The 22740-nt window shown below is 47.3% G+C and overlaps 3 protein-coding genes and 1 long non-coding RNA gene across 4 annotated transcripts in view; 3 read left to right on the forward strand and 1 right to left on the reverse strand.

The window, feature by feature from the left end:
* Positions 1 to 4302: 4302 nt before the first annotated feature.
* Positions 4303 to 22740, reverse strand: part of F8 (coagulation factor VIII) — a 127110-nt gene continuing 108672 nt past the window's right edge. The window contains exons 23-26 of the mRNA XM_027053179.2: positions 13726 to 13870; positions 13158 to 13306; positions 12247 to 12423; positions 4303 to 6356 (exon numbers count right to left, since the gene is read on the reverse strand). Of these exons, the coding sequence (XP_026908980.1) occupies positions 6201 to 6356; positions 12247 to 12423; positions 13158 to 13306; positions 13726 to 13870 (627 nt within the window). The 3' untranslated portion in view covers positions 4303 to 6200. The remainder of the gene's footprint in view (positions 6357 to 12246; positions 12424 to 13157; positions 13307 to 13725; positions 13871 to 22740) is intronic.
* Positions 9427 to 15539, forward strand: LOC128311493 (uncharacterized). Its single transcript, XR_008289937.1, has 3 exons — positions 9427 to 10958; positions 12211 to 12331; positions 13978 to 15539. It is a non-coding gene; the product is annotated as an uncharacterized LOC128311493 (long non-coding RNA).
* Positions 16004 to 18346, forward strand: LOC113597355 (histone H2A-Bbd type 2/3). The gene has a single exon (XM_027053187.2). It carries the CDS (start codon positions 17890 to 17892, stop codon positions 18229 to 18231), a length of 342 nt encoding a protein of 113 aa, XP_026908988.2. The 5' UTR covers positions 16004 to 17889; the 3' UTR covers positions 18232 to 18346.
* On the forward strand, positions 18531 to 20788 carry F8A1 (coagulation factor VIII associated 1). Its single transcript, XM_027053183.2, has one exon. It carries the CDS (start codon positions 18921 to 18923, stop codon positions 20043 to 20045), a length of 1125 nt encoding a protein of 374 aa, XP_026908984.1. The 5' UTR covers positions 18531 to 18920; the 3' UTR covers positions 20046 to 20788.

The following is a 22740-nucleotide window of genomic DNA, read 5'->3' on the forward strand; positions in this document are numbered from 1 at the left end:
GAAGCGAGCTCCAGGCCCTGAGCTGTCGGCACAGAGTCCCACACGGAGCTCGAACTCACAAACCACACGCTCATGACCTGAGCCAAAGTCGGATGCTTAACCGACTGAGCCATCCAGGTGCCCCAAGTATCCAACTCTTGATTTCAGCTCAGGTGGTGATCCCATGGTCATAGGATCGAGCCCTATGTCAGGCTCCATGCCGAGTGTGGAGCCTGCTTAAGATTCACTCTCTCAAGGGGGCACCTGGGTGGCGCAGTCGGTTAAGCGTCCGACTTCAGCCAGGTCACGATCTTGCAGTCCGTGAGTTCGAGCCCCGCGTCAGGCTCTGGGCTGATGGCTCAGAGCCTGGAGCCTGTTTCCGATTCTGTGTCTCCCTCTCTCTCTGCCCCTCCCCCGTTCATGCTCTGTCTCTCTCTGCCCCCCCCCCAAAAAAAAAGACTCACTCTCTCTCGGGCTGCCTGGTGGCTCAGTCAGTTGCATGTTTGATCTCATATTTTATGGATTTGAGCCCTGCAATGGGCACCGTGAGCAGAGCCTGCTTGTGATTCTGTCTCTCCCCCTCACTCTCTGCCCCTCCCCTACATGTGTGCGTGCTCTCTCTCAAAATAAATAAATTGAAAAAAAAGTCTCTCCTCCCCTCTGCCCCTCTCCCCCTGCTCGCATGTGCTCTCTCTCTCTCTCTCTCTCAAATAAAAAAACAAAACCAAAAAACCACCCCCCCAAACTAGAATTGGAAATACTGATGATAAATTTATTGCATAAAAGTGTAAAGCTTTCATTGAGCAAAATATTAAAAAGAAAGGTAAATGATTAATGACAAATTAGGTAATACATTTCATAAAATATATGGTAGATAATAGGTTAAGATCCTTAATATACAAAGAACTCTTACAAGTTAATTTTTTTTTTGAGAGAGAGGCAGAGTACAAGTGGGGGGAGGGACAGAGAGAGGGAGACAAAGAATCGGAAGCAGGCTCCAGGCTGTGAGCTGTCAGCACAGAGCCCGATGTGGGACTTTAAGTCACAAACCGTGAGATCATGACCTGAGCCGAAGTCAGACGCTCAACTGACTGAGCCACCCAGGCGCCCCTCTTACAAGTTAATTTTTAAGAAAAGATGCTCACCTCCATAGATGAACCAGCATAAATGAGGTACTAGTCAGAGTTCTACCAGAAAAGCAATGGATAGATTGTGGTATATACTATATAACAGGATAGGATGCAGCAATCAAAACAAGCGACTGGGAAATATACACAATAAGGGTGGTTTTTCCAGTTTGGATAGTGCTCCCCTATCTCTTGGTTCACAAGGCAATTCTATCTACTCCTGGGTCATTACCCAAGAGAATTATCGTAGGGTATCTCCATGCTCAACCTGGGTAATGACAGATTGCTTTCCAGAAAAAGTATATCACGAAGAGCATAAGAGAGTTCCACCTGCTACACATCCATTTGTCAATTGTACAAATATTTTCTCCCACTCTGTGAATGAACAGAAGATCTGAATCTAAGTGTATTCAAATTTATCAAACTTCTCTTTCCTGGTCAGTGGCTTTGGGGTGCTGTTCCAGAAACATGACCCTGCTAGAAATTTTGTTTGCTGTTCACAGAGCTTTAGTTAATCTGAAACTGATTTTTTTGAGTATAGTGTGAGGAAGGGGTCAAATTTCATTTTTCAAAAAAAAAATAGCTTTCACTTGTTTTTATTTTTTATTTATTTATTTTTAGTAATTGCTATACCCAACGTGGGGCTTGAACTCATGACCTTGAGATCGAGAGTCACATGCTCTCCTGACTGAGCCAGCCAGAGACCCCAAATTTCAGTTTTTCATATAGATTTCTGACTGACCCAGTACCACTGCTCTGCTGAGCTATTTTGTCGTAAGTCAATGCCCATCTATAATGTGTCTCTACTTCGGGATTCTAATATGTTCCACCACTATATTGATCTGTCCTTGGGCTGACATCAAATTGTCTTAATTACTGTGGCGTTAAGATAATTGTCGTTGTGGCGCCTGCCTTGCTCACTGGCTGGAGCATGCAATTCTTTATTTAAAAAAAAAATTTTTTTTGACATTTATTTATTTTTGACAGAGAGAGAGAGAGAGAGAGACAGAGCATGAGCGGGGGAGGGGCAGAGAGAGAGGGAGACACAGAATCCGAAGCAGGCTCCAGGCTCCGAGCTGTCAGCACAGAGCCCGACGCGGAGCTCGAACTCACAGACTGTGAGATCATGACCTGAGCCGAAGTCGGACACTCAACCGACTGAGCCACCCAGGCACCCCTGAATTTAAAAATCTTAAAAAACAAAATAAATGTTGCTATTTGGTACCACGAATATTTTGGCCACTCTTGGACTTTTATATTTCCACATGCTTGATTCCACAATGAGAAAATGTTGGAATTTAGATTGAGATTGTGTTGAATCTATAGATGCCTCTGTGAAGAATTGACGTCTTTATAACACTGAGTCTTCTAATCCCAATTACTTAGGTCTTTTAAGATGTCTCTTAATAAAATTTTTTAATAGTCCCAGTCTTTGTTCACACTCTGGATGGAAATCACACCCACAAGTTTCTAGGAGTACTATGTCAATCATCAGCCTTTGATTAGACAGTCACAGAAGAAGGTTAGAAGTAGTTCAAGTCAGTTTATAAACAATAAAGTTAAGTCTAAATCTGTATCTTGTCATCATAAAGCTGGTTTTCTATATAGCCTGTTTACTAAACGTTTCTCTAACGTTAAAAGATGGACTTGTTTTTTACATTTTTTTTAAGTTTTTATTTTTAATTTATTTTTTTAATTTTTTTTAATGTTTATTTATTTTTGAGACAGAGAGAGAGCATGAACGGGGGAGGGTCAGAGAGAGAAGGAGACACAGAATCTGAAGCAGGCTCCAGGCTCTGAGCTGTCAGCACAGAGCCCGACGCGGGGCTCGAACTCATGGAACGTGAGATCATGACCTGAGCCGAAGTCGGATGCTTAACTGACTGAGCCACCCAGGCGCCCCTTTATTTTTTATTTTTGAGAGAGCGTGTGCATGTGCGCACACACACACACACACACACACACACACACACGAGTAGGGGAGGGGCAGAGAGAGAGAGGGACAGAAGATCCGAAGCAGGCTCTGGGCTGAAAGCAGAGAGCCCGGTGCAGGCCTCGAACTCACGAACAAACCTTGAGATCATGACCTGAGCGGAAGGCAGACGCTCAACTGACTGAGCCACCCAGGCGCCCCAAAGATAGACTTGCTGTAATATGCATCTTCCAAAGATTGTCGACTTATAACCTTGAGATTATGTTTGACAAAATGTTTGTGACAGAAAGTTGTATTTGTTCACTTAAAGTGACAAGCTACATTTGTCCTAGGAGTGAATTGGCGTCCCGATATTCTGATAATTAACTTGCTATGATCTCTGTGATTTTCCAAATCACTCAAACAGCATTATCAAATAGTGTGGATTTTCTGGTGCTCCCGAGGGTGTCTGTTTTGCTGATGGACCTCATTGCCCCTACGATTTAACATCGGCCCCAGGCTATGGTTTGTTCTTTCTTTCTGCTTGGCACTAACAGACTGATCTGAAGATTCGCATTTGTTTGATGATGATGTTGATGATGATTTCATCCCAAAGAAATTTGTTCGTATTGTTTTATTTGACCACATCCAATCTGATCTTTCCTTCAGGAACTTTCCATTTTTATTGTGGTAAGAACACTTAACCGTAGCTTACCCTGTTAAATTGTTTTAATGTCTATTTATTTATTTTTGAGAGAGAAAGATAGAGAGGGCTAGTAGCAGAGGGGCAGAGAGAGAGAGAATCCCAAGCAGGCTCTGCCCTGTCAGCACAGAGCCCAGCGTGGGGCTCGATCCCACAAACCGTGAGATCATGACCTGAGCTGAAATCGAGAGTCGGATGCTTAACTGACTGAGCCACTCAGGTGCCCCTCCCCTGTTAAATTTTGAAGTGCACAGTCCAGTATTGCTACCCGTAGGCACAATATCGTCCAGGGGAGCTCTAGAACTTACTTGTCTTGTATGACTGAAACTCTATAGCCATTGAATAGCAACTCCCATTTCTCTTTTGTCTCTATATAAAGTCTTCTTCTGGATCAAGACTCCATTTCTCATTTTTAAAATTTTAGTTTACCTCTCATAAACGATATCACTTTCTACTCTGAGTTCAACTTAATCTGGTTTTCTAACTCACTAATTAGGTTTTCTAAAGTGTCCTTCCTGTTCTTCGGTGCCTCTGTCTGTTTTTTAATATCTTGTTCACATTTTTATTTGCAGTGTAAGAACACAACTCTCAGAGGCGCTTGTTTGTTATGTGTCACGGTTTTATTTAAGTGGTTATTGAGGAAACAGGAAGACCAGAGGGCTCCAGGAGCAGTTGAGGAACAGGAACGCATTTGGTCAATAGGAAAAGACTGTCAAAACAAGGTCATTAAGTTAGACATGAGAGTGGTTAACCTTTTACAGCAAATAAAGCCATATCACCTTTAGGGTTAACTTTTCTACCAGGCTATAAAGAAAAACAATTTATTGAATTCTGTAGATTGACCTCTAACCCTACAGTCTTACAGAATTAGAACCACTTGTGCCTTCGGCTGTTGCAGTTTGTGATTATGCTGAGACAGCTATGCTACATTCCCCAAAAGGTCAGGTCGGGGTCAAGCAGGACTCTTAGACAATGCTCTAGCTTAGACAAAAAGCATCAGTTTTCTTGCTTTTTCTGAGATTGTAATACATTTTTCTCTAATACTCCTGTTTTTAAATGCTCTGGATTGCAAACTTTGGAGGCTTCCTCCGACTGCTCTGTGGCTTATCCTCACCTCTAGCGCCCTCTGCCGTGTGGGAAATGTTTGCGTGGTCGCAGGGAAGGGGGTAAGCAGGTGGAAGGAAGGAGTAGTAAGGAGCCCTTCATGGCCTTATCTATGAGGCATAGGCCAAGGTGGGGCTTCCTGTGGTGCGGTGGGGTGATCGAGCGTTTTGTCCCTGCTTTCCCCAGCTCGGTGTCATCCGGCTCCTTGAAATTTCAACTATGTAAGTGGGATTCTAGTTTTCCGTCATGGTATAGAATTTTCTGTTACATTTTTGTTGTGCTTCCGCAGGAAATGAGCTGAGGGAGGGAGTCCAATGAGTGTATGATTAGAATATAATGTCGTATCTGCTGTCCCAGATGGGCACGTATTTTCCTTGTTTCTTTGTGGGAATATTAAAATATGCCCTTTAGAAACCCGTTATGATTATTACCTTTCTTGGTCACCACAAATTTCAAGGGAACATTGTCATTGTACTTCAAAGTTCCCTCTGTGATCCTAACGTATTATCTTTTTCTTGTTGTTGATTAGAGTTAAGACCAAATAGCTTTATTTGTACATCCTTCTGAGATGAAATTGAACTCTTGAAAGCCATTCGCCCCTTTAAACTTCCGATCACATCTTTGGACGATCTTGTCAGAAAACCGCACGTACGCATTCATACATAATGTTGTCTATGATATCATGGAATCTGGGGGTTCCTGAATCCCACATGTGAGTCCCAGTTTAAAAACACTAGTTTTCGAGGTAAGGGTGTGCCACTAGCAATGCCCCAAGATGACCAACTAGGAGAATTCCATCTATAAGTATATCAGACATTCATGTAGTGGTTCTCACATAATCTACATTTTGCGGGTTGTCAGAATGGCTTGCCTTTTGGCGTCAAGGCTGTGGTGACACGGATTTGCTCCATGCTTGACCGGGATCATAAACAAGTGAGAGTTCTATTTTAAACGTATGAAGCCCAATCCGAAATGCTTACATCATGACTATCTTCTGCAAACTTCAAACACACTGTTCTTCGACAAAGGAGGAAGAGGAGGGTTTGGGGGAGATCTGACCTGGCGGGAGGAGAGCGCTTTCCAGATGAGTTTCCTCATTTCCTCCTGGCATCGGAAGGAAAAAGCAATCTGGGAGCAGTTGCAGCAAATGGAGGAGAGTTAAATTGAATGCAATCGTCCCAGGAAATGCGGGATGCACGACGATTAATTTGGGAGGCTTCGGGGCGGTGTCCCCTAGGGCTGTGTGGTTTAAACACGTAGAAAAGTCTCGGCCCACAGGCAGGGCAGGGCAGGGAATGACCCGGAGGCCAGGCTGGGAGGCAGAAGGCAATTTGGAGAGGGTGTGGGCCCGGAGGCAGGGCCTGGAGGTGTACCCTCAGTCTACCTGCTGGGCCTCACAGCCCAGAACCTCCAGCCTCAGGGCGATCTGGTGTGCCCAGCTCTGGGGGTGAATTCTAAGGTAGCGAGTCAGTAGTGGGGGGTCTAGAGAGTTCACCACGGGTGTGAAGGAGTCTTGATTTCCCTGAAAAACCTGAAAGAAGAAAGATGGCATTTGTTAGTTGTCTGACGGGAAAACACTGCCTGCTAACCCCCCTTCCGCTTCTTCTCTTCTCGCCTGCGCCATCGAGTCCTCTGGCCTCCTACTGTGTCAGTCGGAATCCCTCCCTCATCCCCAGAGTGGCCTGCACCTCTGGCAACGCCCAGCACAACACGCATGCTCCATGCGGCTCTTTGCGCTCAGTTGAGTGGCCCTTCTGGCAGTCCCGGATTGAACCCCGGGAGGCGAATGGATGACTGCATCCCACGCATCTGGGCCTGGGAAAGTGGGTCGGACTTCTAGAATTAAGAGCACCTGGCATGCCTGCTGTGGAGGCCTTTGCTCCAGCTATGCCTTATATATGGAATGTTCTCACCCACTCGCCAAAACCTCAGTGAAATGGAACGTTCTGTCTGAGGTGACACACAGCGTCTGCGTGTTGAACCCTGTGGGGGCGGGAGTCAGGCTGCTGCCAGGTGAGGGCACAGGAAACGCCCGATACAGGTAGCCACTGCCGGAGCCCTGAGTCTCAGCTGGTTGACTTCGTCCAGAGCGCTCAGTGTCCCCGTGTGTCTGGCTACGGGCTTACCCACCGTTTTCCTCGGTTTTCACCGCCAAATGCCAGCCAGCCCCACGAGAGTCAGAGACCCTGCTCACTCGTGTATCTTCCACACACAGGACACGTAGCATAACGTACACACGTGGCAGATATCCTACAAACATCTGTTAGAGCTGGTGTGTTTGATGAAACTTTTCAGAAACATTAAAGTCCCTCTTCTGGGATTCTTCAACAGATGTTTATGTTCTATTTGGAGGCTTGTACACCTTCTGTTACACTTACTCCTTGTTACCTCCCCTCAAGTTTTTATTGTGAAATGGTAGCAACCCCAAGAAATTGAAAGAATAATGTGATGGACACTTAAGTCCTCCACCTAGATCCACCGGTTGTTAACATCATGCGATTTTACTGTATCTATTTCTCTACACACACACACACACACACACACACCACCACCACCACCACCACACACAATTTTCTGAACTACTTGAAAGGAAGTCGTAAACATCATGGCATTTTACTCCCAAATATTTCAGCATGTCAAACTTAAAACTAAGGTTGTTTACAACCACAGAATAATATCCACCGAATGTAATACTGATATAATATAGCCTAATATTTTAAAATGTCCAGTTATCATATGATATCCTTTATACAGTTTTTCCAACCCAGAATCTAATAAAAATCACACTTTGCATTTATTTATTCTATCCCTTCAAATCTCCTTTGAGAACAGACTCCTAGTCTCTGATCTTTTTTGTCCTTCATAACATCGACATTTAAATTTTTTTTAACGTTTATTTATTTTTGAGACAGAGAGAGATAGAGCATGAACGGGGGAGGGGCAGAGAGAGAGGGAGACACAGAATTGGAAGCAGGCTCCAGGCTCCGAGCCATCAGCCCAGAGCCCGACGCGGGGCTTGAACTCACAGACCGCGAGATCATGACCTGAGCTGAAGTCGGATGCTTAACTGACTGAGCCACCCAGGTGCCCCAACATCAACATTTTAAAAACAAGTTTATTTATTTATTTTTGAGACAGAGAGCAAGAGAGAGAGAGAGAGAGAGAGAGAGAGAGAGGGAGAGAGGGAGAGAGGGAGAGAGAGAGAGAGAGAGAGAGAGAGAGAAATTCCAAGCAGGCTCCACACCTTTAATGCAGAGCCCAGTGAGGGGCTTGATCCCACAACTGTGAGATGGAGACCTGAGCTGAAATCAACAGTTGGATGCTTCACCAACTGAGCTACCCAAGTGTCCTGACACTGACATTTTGAAAAGCATAAGACCATTGTATTGTGGATTGTTCCACATTCTAAATTATGTGACTGTTTTCTCATTATGACATGTTGGTTAAACACTTTTAGTGAGAAAACTGAGTGCATGATGTGTCCTTTCCACTACATCCATCAGGGGACACATAATGCTAATTTGTCCCATAAATTGACGATGAAAAGTTTGATCACTTGGTCAAGGTGATGTCCACCAGATCTCTCTGTTACCAAGGTGATCGTTTCCCTTTCCTAACAAACAATCTGTGGGATGATACTTTGAAACCATGTAGATACTCTATTTCCCATCAAGCTTTCAGCCAATGGTTTCAGCATTCATTAAAGTTCCTTTTCAATATTAAGTATATCGTTGGGGCTCCTGGGTGGCTCAGTTGGTTAAGTGTCTGACTTCAGTTCAGGTCATGATCTCACGGTTCATGAGTTCAAGCCCCACATCGGGCTCTGTGCTGATGGTGCAGAGCCTGCTTGGGATTCTGTCTTTCCTTCTCTACCCCTCCCCACTTGTGTGCTCTCTCTCTCTCAAAATAAATAAACTTAAAAAAAAGAAGTGATTTTCTTTGTTTTCTACCACTGACCATTTCTGGTTCTTGCACAGTCTCCCCTAGACTCTCCAGCGTGAGCCCTGATGCTAGCTCAACTATAGCTTTGCATGTTTACTGTCTACTTACTTGTGAATAGAAACAGAATTCTTTGTTTTCTAGCTACTCTGCAGGTGAGTTATGGGTGGTTTTATGCAGTTAAAAAAAATATATATATATATTCAGATCATTGGTGAAGAGAGATTTAGTTCTTCCTTTCCAGTTTAGATGCCTTTTATTTCTTTTTGTTGCCTAATTTCTCTGGCTATACCTTCCAGTAAAACGTTGAATAGAAGTGGCAAAAGTGGTTGTCCTTGTTTGTTTTGTGAAAATTATAAAAGGAAGCTCTTTTAGAATGGAGTCAGGGGCGAGGGCAGCAGGGGAGGCTCACAGCCTACCACGTGTCCTCAATTCCAGATCCGACAGGAAGACGGCGGGCCTCTCACGAGGATGCCATTTTCTTTACTACTTTCCTACCGGAGCAAGAGGAAGGAAGGTCCACCCCTCCTCGGCCCCATCCCCACTGCAGCCCAGCCCCGAAGTCACAGCTCAGCCAATGAGAAACCACTGCACTTCCCACTTCCAGTTTATTCCAATGGACTGTTTGTTTCTGGCAGCCGCTCCCAGCTCCTCCCTTTCCTGCAGGACTCGGTGTGCTTTGCTTTTGTTCTGCAGAACAACAGCTTTCTGCTGTTCCCAAATAAAGCCGTTTTGCAGGTAAAATAACTGGCAGTTTTCCTTTTAAAGTTAACATTTTGCTATTTGTCCACTATATTTTCCCTTTCGTCCTGGGATCCTGATCATATGTATGTTAGGCTTTTGATGGGTACCCTCTGTCTCTTAATTTCCTTTCCGCATGCTTTGCCTTCTGTGCGCCATCCTGGGTAATTTCTTCAGCTGTATCTTTCAATTGAATAAAGTCTCTCTGGCTGTGTCTAATGTCCTACTAAGTCTTTCTTTGATTTTCAAACTTCGATAATTCTGTTTTTCATTTCTAAAAGTAGTGTTGTTTCCCCAGAACTGCCTAGTAATTTGGGGTAGTTTGTCATTTATTTTTAAAGTAGGCTCCACACCCAAGCAGGGCTTGAACTCATGACCCTGAGATCAAGAGTCACATGCTCTATGGTCTGGCTCCCCTCTGCTCACGTGTTGTCAAGTTGGTTTGTTCTCTTGCATGTTTGCTAATGTTTATGATCTTATCACTGCGATTTGTGGGGATCTTGGGGACCTAAACTGGGAGTGCTGTCTTCTAGAGTGGGCTCGAGAAAGGTTCTCCCAGATGTCAGGATGTGCCTGAATGCATTTGGTTCTCCTTGCATTACGCTCAAAGCTTAGTCTCCTACTAACACTCACATAAGCATTTTCCTGTAGGAAAGGTCCTCCATTGTATATTTTCTCGTATTTTACCTCTCTGTTCTGATTTAAGCTCATTATTGTCAAGTAAAAGCTCATGGGTTTTTTTGTTTTGTTTTGTTTTGCTCATGTTGGCGAGGAGGCTGGAGAGTCCCCTATCTTCTCTGAGTGTAACAATGAGGTACGAAGTATGGACTATACACGATACAGCCTTTTTATCGTGGTGATATGTACATAACACACCATTTACCATTTTGACCGTTTTTAAGTGTACAATTCAGCAGCGTTACATCCATTCACAATATTGTCCAAGTATCACCACCACCCATATCCAGAATTCTTTATCTTGCAGAACTGAAACTCTGTACCCACTAACCAGTAATGTGCCATTCTCCTCTCTATGAACTTGCGATTCTAGGTACCTCATTATAATTGTTAATTTTATGTGCCAACTTGACTGGTTCATGAGGTGCCCGGATTGTTGGTCCAACACTATTCTGGGAGTGTCTGTGAGGATGTTTTGGGATGAGATTAACATTCAAATGATAGAATGGGTAAAGCAGATTGCCTTCCAATCAGTTACAAGCCTGAATAGAACAAAAAGGCTGACCTTCTTCAGAATAAGAGAGAATTCTTCCTGCCTGACTGCCTTTGAACTGGGACATTCGCTTTTCCAGCTTTGGGCCTCAAACTGAAATATCAGTCCTTCCTAAATCTTGAGCCTGTTGGCCTCCAGCCTGGGATTTACACCGTCAGCTCTCCTGGGTCCCCAGTTCACTGCTCACCCTGCAGATCTTGGGACTTGTCAGCCTTCATAACCGTAAGCCAATTCTTTACCATAATCTCCTTATACACACGCACATTCTACTGGCTCTGTTTCTCTGCAGAACCCTGACTGACTAATACACTCATATACATGGAATCATACATTTTCCTTCTGTCTAGTCTGTTTCATTTAACCTAATGCGTTCAAGGTTCATCCATATGGTAGCAACTTTCAGAGATATACCCTTTTAAAATGTCCTGAAATATGTATTATCTATACTCTGGTCTACTAAACTGCCAGCAGCAGAAGTCTAATCCAGCACTGGGGGATCAGGGAGTTCTCCCTGGAGGAGGAGATGATGTTTGTCTGAGACTTAAAGACAGAGCCAAGTAAAAAGGGCAATGGGAAGTGCCTAGGAAAAATGTTCTAGGTAGAATAGACAGTATGTATAAAGTCCTAGTATGAGAAAGAACATGCTGTTTTAAGAGACCTGAGAGTTTCTTAGTATGGATGGACCTTAGAGAGCAAAGGAGCAAGCGGCAAAAGGCTATATGAGAGAGACTGGTAAGGGCCGCACCATGATTAATTCTTGATGAGAAAGAAAAGAGATGATACAGATGAACTAGTCATTCTCTCATTAGTCATGGGATAGCAAGACTTTTGTCATGTTCTCTAATTAGCAAAATTTGTTGACTTATGCAGCAAACCCACATCAAGAAGGAAGATTGGGGGCACCTGGGTGGCTCAGTCAGTTAAATGTCTGACTCTTGATTCTGGCTCAGGGTATGATTTCAGGGTTTGTTAGATCGAGCCCTGAATCAGGCTCTGTGCTGACAGTGCGGAGCCTGCTTGGGATTCTCTCTCTCCCTCTCTGCACCTTCCTGTTCATTCCCTTGCTGTCTCTCTCTCTCAATCCCGAAATATAAATAAACTTAAAGAAAGAAATAAACTTAAAAAAGAAGGAAGATTGTTTGGGTCATGTACGTTAAAGGTCAATGAGGCTTGGGAATTGACGTTTATGTTATGGGTGAGGATACAGACATCATTAAACATTTGGCAAATAACTCGCATTCTTCTTCACCCCTCTGATTCCTGCCATCTTCCTGAATGACATCAACATCCAGGAGGGTAATCAACTTTTGGCTCTAGTCTGCCCTTTCCTGGGATTGTACATCCTTCCTTGGAGTCACTGTGTCCTCCCAAAATGTCTTCCATCGTGTCCTGTTACCACAGATACTCAGTAAAGTCTATCTTGAAAGTCTGATCATGTATCCACCTTGTTATCTTTATAAATGTCAAGCTCTAGGAAGAGTTTTGTGCCTTTCCCAGGAGACCAGCATACCTTGACTTTGCCATTGTGAAGAAACAGAGCCCAGTTATGGCCATCTTGACTACTGGAAACGAGGAACTCCTTCACATACATGCTGGTAAGGAGTGATTTCACCCCCTGGGTGGCTATTCCTGTGACTTTCATTGTCTTCTGGAAGTCCACTTGCAGCCACTCTTTTGGATTATTTGCCTGAGGAAGGTAGGTAGAGTAGTATCGTTTTGGGTACCATTTGTTCCCAGAAATCCCCACAGCCCTCCCTCTTCACCATGTCATAGCAGATATCGCTCTGCATTTAAATGGTCTCTCCATCAGTCTCCCTTATTAGGCTCGAAGCAACTTGAGGGCCGAAAGTTTTTGTGATTCCACTTTGTATCCTCAGGGTCTCCCACTTGATAGGTGCCCAGTAAATGTTTGCTAAATGAATACGTGAGCCATATAGAGATGGACTAGAGTATTACCAGTTTGGCAATGTGCTATACAACCTGTTTTGTTTAAAGTAAGCCCCTGGGAGGAGCAGAGACCATTAATTGCATTCATCCCCCTAAAACTAGTCAGTGACTGAAAATCCCAAATTCAGTGGTTCTGCAGAGAAGGCCAATTGTTGATACTTCTCCATAAAACTGTACTTCAGCTTACTATAGTTCTTTCACAGACACCAGCCCAGTAATGCTCATAGAGATTCTGCTTCTAGGAGGTTTGATTAGGGATCATTTCCCCCAATGAACGCTGTGTGAAATCACACGGCACATCTGCGAAGTAACTGGGGGAGTTTTCCCCAGAGGCAACCATCCTTGACTTTCCTTCCCTTTTGGGAACAACCAGGTGACAGAAATGCCTTAAAGAAACAGTCAAGGACTTTCCCTACTCTTTCCCCACCAGTACCCCCTCCTGTGCTTTGGTTACATGGCAGACCTGCCTCTTACCTGAGGTCTCCAGGCATTCGTCCTCCCCTGGAGGTGCAGCCGGGCTTGTGAAGGGGACCAAGTGCCAAACATACTGTTTAAGTAGGATGAGGCGGTGACCTGTGCGTCTGATATTGCTTTACTCTCCATTCCCAGTGGCATGCTGCAGCCTCGAAGAAATTACAGGGGAATGTAATCACAAGGAGAAGATGTAGCCTCGGTTCTACCGGCCTGCGCCCAGTGATCCTCTAGGGCTATTGTCACCATGATGTCATTTCCTGGGCATAAACTTTTGCACAGATTCTGTTGCTGTTAACATGCCCCTGGTTTTCTGGTCAGCTCTTCTCAGTTCTGTTTGACTTTGATTTGCCTTGTTAAGCACACCTTGGGTAGCTGCCCCTGGGGAGTCGCTCCCCCCCCCCCCCCCCCCCGTTAGCATGCCCAAGCCCTGGGTTTGCTCAGGACTCGGCTGGTTTAGCGTTGATAGTTTCTGATCTGGGAAACCCCCCTGCTCTCGAGAACACTATGATAGTTAGTCATCCTACCCATGGTTGGGAGAGGGAGGGATACAGGATAACTTGGCACTCACTGTTTAAATCACAGCCCATCAACTCCATGCGGAGAGTGCTGCGGATGCTGTAATGTGTTGGGTGCAAACGGATGTACCGAGCAATAATCGGAGGGTTAAAAATATTGTGTTTTATCCCAGATGAATCCACATTGCCAAAGAACACCTGTAGGGAGGGAGTAGCGTAGGTACATGGAAAGTGGAGTCAGAGTAAAAAGCAATTCCTCCCAATCACATCTTCCTTCTAATTTTGCTTTGTGCATTTCTCAACAGCATCCAACACTCAAAGCTATTCTGGCTAGACACATGTTAAAATGGAATTCATGAAAGCAGAAAACACCAGGAGGAAGAATGGAACAAGGGACATTAACTCTGGGCAGGTGAAGTAGTCTTCTATTTTCAGGGTCCTATGAAAGGCTCATTAAAGTTGAGGGCAGAGGCAGCAGTGAGAGAGTGCTGGGAGTCAGGACTTGGCCACATGGGCCTCAGAAGAATCTTCCAGGAATGTGTGCTGCGTGTCTGTGTGTGTGTGTGTGTGTGTGTGTGTGTGTGTGTGTGTGTGTGCATGAGCTGTGAGGCTTTAATTAATTATTTCTTGTGTCTGAATTCATGAGATACATATTAACATCCAACATGTGGTGTTTAGGACCTTGACATGTGTAGCTTCCAGAAGATAGTATCGGGCATATTTAAAGTAAAAGGAACACAGTTTGAGAAATATGATAGGAATGCCTATTCAAAATGCCTAGATTTAAACCATGGCATACAGTGTAAAGAGAGTTGAAAATTATCTCTTGCAAAACACCTGGGATTTGTTTCTGCTTGAATACACTAAAACAGGAATCAATGTAAGTCTGTTATATAATCACACATCATAGTTATACTATTATGGGGCATGTAAGAAAATTATTTTGCCTTGTGACAATTTTTCCTTCCTGTGGGATAAAAATAAAATATTAATAAATTTATAACATTGTCCCCAGAATCATAGAATTATTTTTGATAAATATATCTGCATTTTTTACTCAATCCTTGTGTCTTGATTGTAAACCTTAGGGACACAAGGTATTAAATCAACAAATGGCTAATGACTACACAAATCCTAGATTCCATTTATTATGTGCCAGGAACTGTGCTACGTGGCTTTACTGGTGAATTCTACTAAATGTTTAAAGAAGGATTAATGCCAATCATTTCCAAGCTCTTTTAAAACATCCTAACTCATGCTACAAGTTACGCATTACCTTGATACCAAAGCCAGACATATACACCACAAGAAAAAAATCACACACCAGTATACATTAACAATTTATATGCAGAAATCCTCAAATAATTTTAGCAAACTGAATCCAGCAGCACATTATAAATATTACATTTTTTAAATTTTTATTTATTTTTGAGAGAGAGAAAGTGCATGCACATGAGCGAGGGAGTGGCAGAGAGAGATAGAGACACAGAATCTGAAGCAGGCTCCAGGCTGTCAGCACAGAGCCCAACGTGGGGCTCGAACTCATGAACCGTGAGATCGTGACCTGAGCCGAAGTCAGGTGCTTAACCAACTGAGCCACCCAGGCGCCCCTCCAACATTTTCTGACAAAAAACACTCAGCAAACTAGGAATAGAAGGGAAATGACCAAACATAATAAAGGGTATTTATGAAATACCCATAACTAATATCAGACTCAATGGTGGAAGACTGAAATCTTTCCATCTAACATCAGGAACAAGACCAGAATGCTTGCTTTCACTGCTTCTATTCAAGATCGTAACATAGTTCATAGCCAGAGCAGTGATGTAAGAAGAAATAAAAGGCATCTAAATTGGAAAGGAAGAAATAAAACTATCTCTATTCTCAGATGACATAATCTTACATATAAAAAAAATCCAAAAGAACACACAAAACACTAACAGAGTTAATAAGCGAATTCAATAAAGTAGCTGGGTCTGAGATCAATGCACAAAAATCAGCTGTATGTCTGTATAGTATCAATGAAAAATATAAAATGAAATTGACAACGATTCTATTTCAAACAGCATCAAATGGAATTAAATACATAGGAATACATTTAGCCAAGGATGTGCATGACCCGTGCACTGAACATTCCAAATCATTGCTGAAAGAAATTAAGGAGGACCTAAGTCGGTGGAAAGGCATCCAATTTTAGTGAATTGAACATTTAAAATTGTTAAGATGGCCATAATATAGATTCAATATAATCCCTATCAAAATCTCAATGATCTTTTGCAGACGTAAAAGCCAACCCTAAATTTATATGGAAATGCAAGGGACAGACACAGCCAAAACAATCCGGAAAAGAACAAAGCTGTACGATCCACACGTGCCACTTTCAAAACTTACTTCAAAACTACAGCAATCGTAAACTGTGGTACTGGCATAGGAGTAGACATGTAGGTCAATGTTTTTGAATTTACAGTGAGAAATAAACCCATAGATTTATGAATAGTTGATATTCAACAAGGGGGCCCAGACCGTTCAATGGAAGAATGAGCAATCTCTTCAACAAACGGTGCTGGGAAAACTGAATATTGACAGAAAAAAGAATGAACGTGGGCTCCAGTTTCACACCACGTATGAAAATGAGTTCCAAAACGGATCACAAACCCAAACGTAAGCGATGAAACTATGAAACTCTTGGAATAAAACATAGATATAAATCCCCCTGGCTTTAACTACACAACAGTTCCTTACATATGGCAGCAAAAGCGCGGCCACAAAAGAAAGGGGGTGGTGGAAAGAGGATAAGTTGTACACCATCCAAACCAAAAACTTTTGTGCATGAAAGGACTCTGTCTAGAAGGTGAAAGGACAAAACGCACAGGATGGGAGAAGCATTTGCAAATCACACATGGGATAAGGGTGTATTCTCCAGAATGCATAAAGAACACCTACAAGTCAACAATGAAAGCACGAACGTACAACCCAGTTAAAAAATGGGAAAGGACTTGAACAGACGTTCCTCCAAAGTGGATGTGCAAATGGCCAAGAGGCACACGAAAAGACGCTCAACATCATGCGCCAACAGGGCGATGCAAATCGCAACCGCCATGAGGCACCACTTCGCAGCCAGTAGGCTGGCTCTTCTAGGCACAAGAAAGCAAAACAAAGGCAAAAAGACGAGTTCGGGCGAGGGTGAGCAAGACTGGGACTCACACACTGCTGCTGGGAATGCAAAGCTGCTGTGGGAATCCGCTGGGCGGCTCCTCAGTAAGTTACCGGCAGAATTAGCACCCGACCCCTCAATCGCAGTCCCGGTGCAATTTCCTACCCTAGGGAATCAGAAACAGGTGCTCAAACAGAACCCTGTGCAGGAAATGTTCGGCGCAGCGCTGTTCACATCTGCCGCAAGGTGGGAATGGCGGAGCTGCCTGTCAACCCATGAACTGGGATAGGCCGCCACACACGGTGTGTCCCTGCGGTGGAATATTACTCAGCCGTGAAAAGGCTTGAAGCGCTGACTCACGCTCCCACACGGACGAACGAACCCTAGTGACAACGCTGCGCTACGGGAAAGCAACCAGGCACAGAAAGCCGCCTATTCGCCCAGCGATCCCGCGTGCAGAAAGAAGTAAGTGTCCGGGACAGGCGAACCCCTATGGGCAGCAAGCCGACTAGCGGTTGCCTGGGGGCTCCCGAGGACGGGGGTGGGGGGGAGAGGGGTGCGGTGAGGACTGGCTGCCTGACACGTACAGGGGTTTCTTTGAGGGGTGCTGCCACGGTTTGGAACTAGACGGTCGTGGTGGTCGCCCGACCCCTCTAGTGTACACTCGGGGCCGCTGGCTCCTACACGGGTGTTGTGTGTGCACAATGCGCCCGCCCAGCCAAAAGCCAGCGTTCCTTCAAACAGGGGTTCCAGGGAGCAGGCTCCCGCCCAGCACTGTTTCTCTGCAGCGGGGGCCCATGGGAAAGCAGTGACTTCACCGGATGTACGTGTCCCAAAACGCGCACCCGACCAATGATGGGGTCGGTCTGTGACCTCTAGGATATAGAGTAGCGGCTTTGGAACGCTGCCGGTCGGAAACTTCGGGCCAACTGGCTTTTTACACCGCTTCCCGCCACATCGCACCATATCCAGCCCTATCCGACCGCATCCAGCCGCACCCGACCGCTTCCCGCAGCGCACGCCAGACCGAGGCCCGTCCGAGAAAGCGCAGCCGAGGCCCAGCATGCCTGTGAGGAGGAGCCGTCGAGGGTCGTCCAGTGGCCAGAGCCGGGTCCGCTCCCACACTGCCCCAGCCGAGTTGACGTTCTCCGTGAGCCACGTGGAGCGCCTCCTGCGGGAGGGCCGCTACTCGCAGCGCCTGGGCGCGTCCGCCCCGATCTTCCTAGCGGCCGTCATCCAGTCCCTGACGGCCAAGGTCCTGGAGCTGGCCGGCATCGAGGCCCGGAACAGCGGCAGGAGGCTCATCACCCCGGGTGTCGTGGACATGGTGGTCCACAACCACCCGCTGCTCAGCGCCTTCTTCCAGTCCACCATCATCTCCCAGGCGGTCCCGGGCTGGAACTAGCTGTCCCACGCGACGTGGGGTCCGGCGGGCGCCAGGCCTACTCGTGGCCGGGGTGGGCCCCGGCCGGCCTGGTGCCTCAGGCAGTCACTGAAAGCCAATAAAGTGTTTGGAGAAACCCGTGTGAGTGCTTCTGTCGCTGGTGTGTGGGGCGTGGTCGTGGGACGTCCCTCGTCGGGGGTGGGGGGTGGGGGGTGGGGTGGGGGCGTGGGGCGGGGGTCGTGGTCGGGGAAGACCCAGCAGAGCAGCTTGTCTCGGGGATCATGCAGGCGGTGGCCCTGGGCGGGAGAGGCTGGCTCGGGTGGAGGCTTTGACGGGAGGGGTGACGAGTGACCGGGGCGGGGGGACCTGGCGAGCGAGAACCCTGCCAGGTTGGAATTGGGGTCACGCGGGACGGCGAGCTGGGTTTCGGGCCGGTTCGGTTACAGATTCTGGGAGACGCCTTCGGCCACGCGGGTAAACAGGCCGTCACCCAGCCACAGGGGGCACCTGGCCAGGCCCCGCCCCAGGGTCCACGATTTGCACACACGACCCGCGCGGGGCGAGGCCTCTCCTGCGGGCCCCGTCGCTTGCGTATCACCGGGGCAACGGGACGCCTGGCTGCCCGAGCGCGGACGCAGGGCACGTCGCCGCCGGGCGCCCGCACGTCCGACCGTCCGCGTCCGCGTCCGCGTCTGCGTGTGGCGGCGAACATGGCGGCGTCCGCGCCCGGCCTGGGCGGCGCTGCGGGCCCGGGCCCCGAGGCCGGGGACTTCTTGGCGCGGTACCGCCAGGTGTCGAGCAAGCTGAAGAAGCGGTTCCTGCGGAAGCCCAACGTGGCGGAGGCGGGCGAGCAGTTCGGGCAGCTGGGCCGGGAGCTGCGCGCCCAGGAGTGCCTGCCCTACGCGGCCTGGTGCCAGCTGGCGGTGGCGCGCTGCCAGCAGGCGCTCTTCCACGGGCCTGGGGAGGCGCTGGCGCTCACCGAGGCCGCCCGCCTCTTCCTGCGGCAGGAGCGCGACGCGCGCCAGCGACTCGCCTGCCCGGCGGCCTACGGGGAGCCGCTGCAGGCCGCCGCCAACGCCCTGGGCGCCGCCGTGCGCCTGCACCTCGAGCTGGGCCAGCCGGCCGCCGCCGCCGCCCTCTGCCTGGAGCTGGCCGCCGCCCTGCGCGACCTGGGCCAGCCGGCCGCCGCCGCCGGCCACTTCCAGCGCGCCGCCCACCTGCAGCTCCCGCAGCTGCCCCTGGCGGCGCTGCAGGCGCTGGGCGACGCCGCCTCCTGCCAGCTGCTGGCGCGCGACTACAACGGCGCCCTGGCGGTCTTCACGCGCATGCAGCGCCTGGCGCGGGAGCACGGCAGCCACCCGGTGCCGCCGCCGCCGCCGCCGCCGCCCCCGCCGCCTCCGGGGCCACAGGTCGGGCCCGGCGCGGCCCCGGCCCTGCCCGCCGCGCTGCTCCCTGCGAACGGCGGCCCTGCGCCCGCGCCCTCTCCCGCCACGCTGGGCGCCTTCTCCGACGTGCTGGTCCGCTGCGAGGTGTCCCGCGTGCTGCTGCTGCTGCTGCTGCAACCGCCGCCCGCCAAGCTCCTGCCGGAGCACGCCCACACTCTGGAGAAGTACTCCTGGGAGGCTTTCGACGGCCACGGGCAGGAGAGCGGCGGCCAGCTTCCTGACGAGCTGTTCCTGCTGCTGCAGTCCTTGGTCATGGCCACCCACGAAAAGGACACGGAAGCCGTCAAGTCGCTGCAAGTGGAGATGTGGCCACTGTTGAGTGCCGAGCAGAACCACCTCCTTCACCTGGTTCTGCAGGAAACCGTCTCCCCCTCGGGACAGGGCATCTGAGGACTCGCGTGAACGAAGGCACTCGTTGCTTGCTACCAAACGTCGTGCGTCTCCCTTGGCGTTTCGGGGGGAAATACAAGTCGTGGATGCCGGCAAAGTTCTACCTTGGTTTCTCGTACTCCTCTGGCCACTGTAGCAATATAGTTCACTGGGAGGTACCTGTGTCCCAAAGACTGACTTCCATAACGGAGGGAGGGACAAACAACCAGGACAACGTGATAGAATCAGAGTGGAAGACAGGGCTCTCTTCCCCAAGGCTGCAACATAAGAATGAGAACCCTCTTGCGGCGCCTGGGGTGGCTCAGTCCGGAGTCTGATTTCAGCTCAGGTCATGATCTCGCTGTTAGTGAGTCCCAGACCTCCCCCCACCACCTTGGGGCCCTGCGCTGACAGCTGGGAGCCTGCTTGGGATTCCCTGTCTCCCTCTCTGCCCCTCCCCTGCTGCACCCGTGCTCTCTGTCTCAATAGAAATAAAAAGAACCCCGCTTATCCCTTACTTCTTCCACCCGACTCCCCCTACATCTTTGTGGCAGAGGATTTCATGTTTCACAGTTCTGCCTAAATACTTAAGCTATAGGATTTTTTTTTATCGTGATCTCATTTCTTAGCGTATATTGACGTCTATCTGTGGGATCACCCAAGTAGTTTCATCTGCCCCATGCATATTTGTGGGAATCATTTGATGAGTACGTTGTTGTTGCTCCAGCCCTAAATCCACAATAAAGCCATCCTGATGCCCCTAACCTGTGGTGTAGCTTTACTTCATCTATAACATGGGAATAGCTTCTCTGCCCATCCAGAAGCAGGAGGTAGAAAAACAGTTCTCCTTCAGGTCCATGATGCATTCATTCATTTGAAATGGACAGTGTGCCTGGGATTCAGGCTGTGCCCCGCAGTGAATCTCCAGAGATCATTTGCGATGTGGTGCTTAAGTGGTCCTTACTTAAGAGAGCTACCATGCAAATGTGTCTGGTGCAAGGTTGGGGGTGGGGCGGGAATGTTCTAACAAATGTGTTTAGCAAATGTGTCGGTGTGCATTGGAATTCACAGTTCTGGTTCCAGGTTCTATTCTGAGAGGTATGCCTACTCCATGTGACAATCCTGTATTTGTAGTAGGGACCTTTCTGTACCTCTTATTTAACTCCAATGTGTAAAACCAGCACGGTTCTTTGGTATTGTGTGGTCATGTATGTGAAAGACAGTGTCTTTGTTCCGCAAGAGCAGGGTGGTATCCCATTTCAAAATACTACATTTCCAAAGCTTTTTGGTCCAAATGTTACATGCAGACATTACAGTCTGGGGGCTTTTTCAATTCCATTTTATTTTCTTCACGGTGTTGGGAGTGATAACGAGAAGTCTTCAGAATAGAATCTTCTCAATCATTCAGGTTTGGGAAAATGCATCCTTTACGCTGAAGTTGTGTACGGTACTAATATTTTGGAGTGAGATTTAAGGGCACAGCTTGGCGGTAGATTTGCCTTATTTTGTGTGCATTGCAGGGGATATGTACAGGTTGTCACCATGAGTTAAGTGCCGCAAAAGGGGCGGGACTTTTAGCGTATTCTTTCCTACTTCTGTTTCAACAATGTGGGAGCAATAGGTAAGGAAATATGGGACAGGCCCATCTGAGACAGACTCAGCCAGCATTCCTGTGCTCTCACTTGTCTGCCAGGAAGGGTCTTTCGGAGCCCTAAAAACCTCATCCAGTTTTTTGCAAAAGTGGCTAGGGTATCAGACACATGGCAAGATGCTCAACATCGCTCATCATCAGGGAAATGCAAGTCAAAACCACAGTGAGATAGCCCCTCACACCTGTCAGAATGGTTAAAATCAAGAGCACAAGAAACAACATGTTGGCGAGGATGTAGAGAAAAGGGAACCCTCTTGCACTGTTGGTGGGAATAAAAACTAGTGCAGCCACTCTGGAAAACTGTGGAGTTTCCTCAAAAAGTTAAAAATAGAGCTGCCCTTCAACCCAGCAATTGTGCTAGTAGGTATTTACACAAAGAAAATGAAAATACTAATTCGAATAGATATATGCACCCCTATGTTTATTGTGGCATTAGTTATAATAGTCAAAATATGGAAGCAATCCAAGTGTCCATCCATAGATGAATGGAAAAAAAAGATCTATGTATAGAAGCACACATATGCACACACACACACACACACACACACACACACACTGGAATATTAGCCATAAAAAGAATGAAATCTTGCCATTTCCAACAACATGGATGCATCTAGAAGGTATAATGCTCTGTGAAATAAGCCAGTCTTAAACTGGAATTTACAAAGAAAGTTGTTAGGTTGCATGCTCTTTCCTGCTTTTGCTTTTCCTGGTGTATTCCTCTCCATCTGTGCTACGGGCCTGGCTGGCTGCCTTACTGTTTTATGACAAAAATGTTTAGGAGTTATGGAATGTGGCTGGTGATGATATTTGGATTTGGGCTCCAGGAAAAGCCTCCTTAGGCCTCTGGTCTAACTCCTTGCCTTGAGGAAGTGGTGGGAAGGGATTACCAGAGAGCCTGTGTTGGGTATATGAGTATAATTTTAGGAAACTTGAAGGTTGTTTTTATTTGCCATTGGCTCATTTATATATCTCCCTCAGAAACTTCATAGCACAGATATTTGGGCCAAAGCCAGATTTCAGCAATTTTGACAGACTTTGACAAATCACTTGGTAATTATAAAT

Source organism: Acinonyx jubatus, chromosome X, assembly GCF_027475565.1.
Source record: "Acinonyx jubatus isolate Ajub_Pintada_27869175 chromosome X, VMU_Ajub_asm_v1.0, whole genome shotgun sequence".
NCBI classification, from domain to species: domain Eukaryota; kingdom Metazoa; phylum Chordata; class Mammalia; order Carnivora; family Felidae; genus Acinonyx; species Acinonyx jubatus.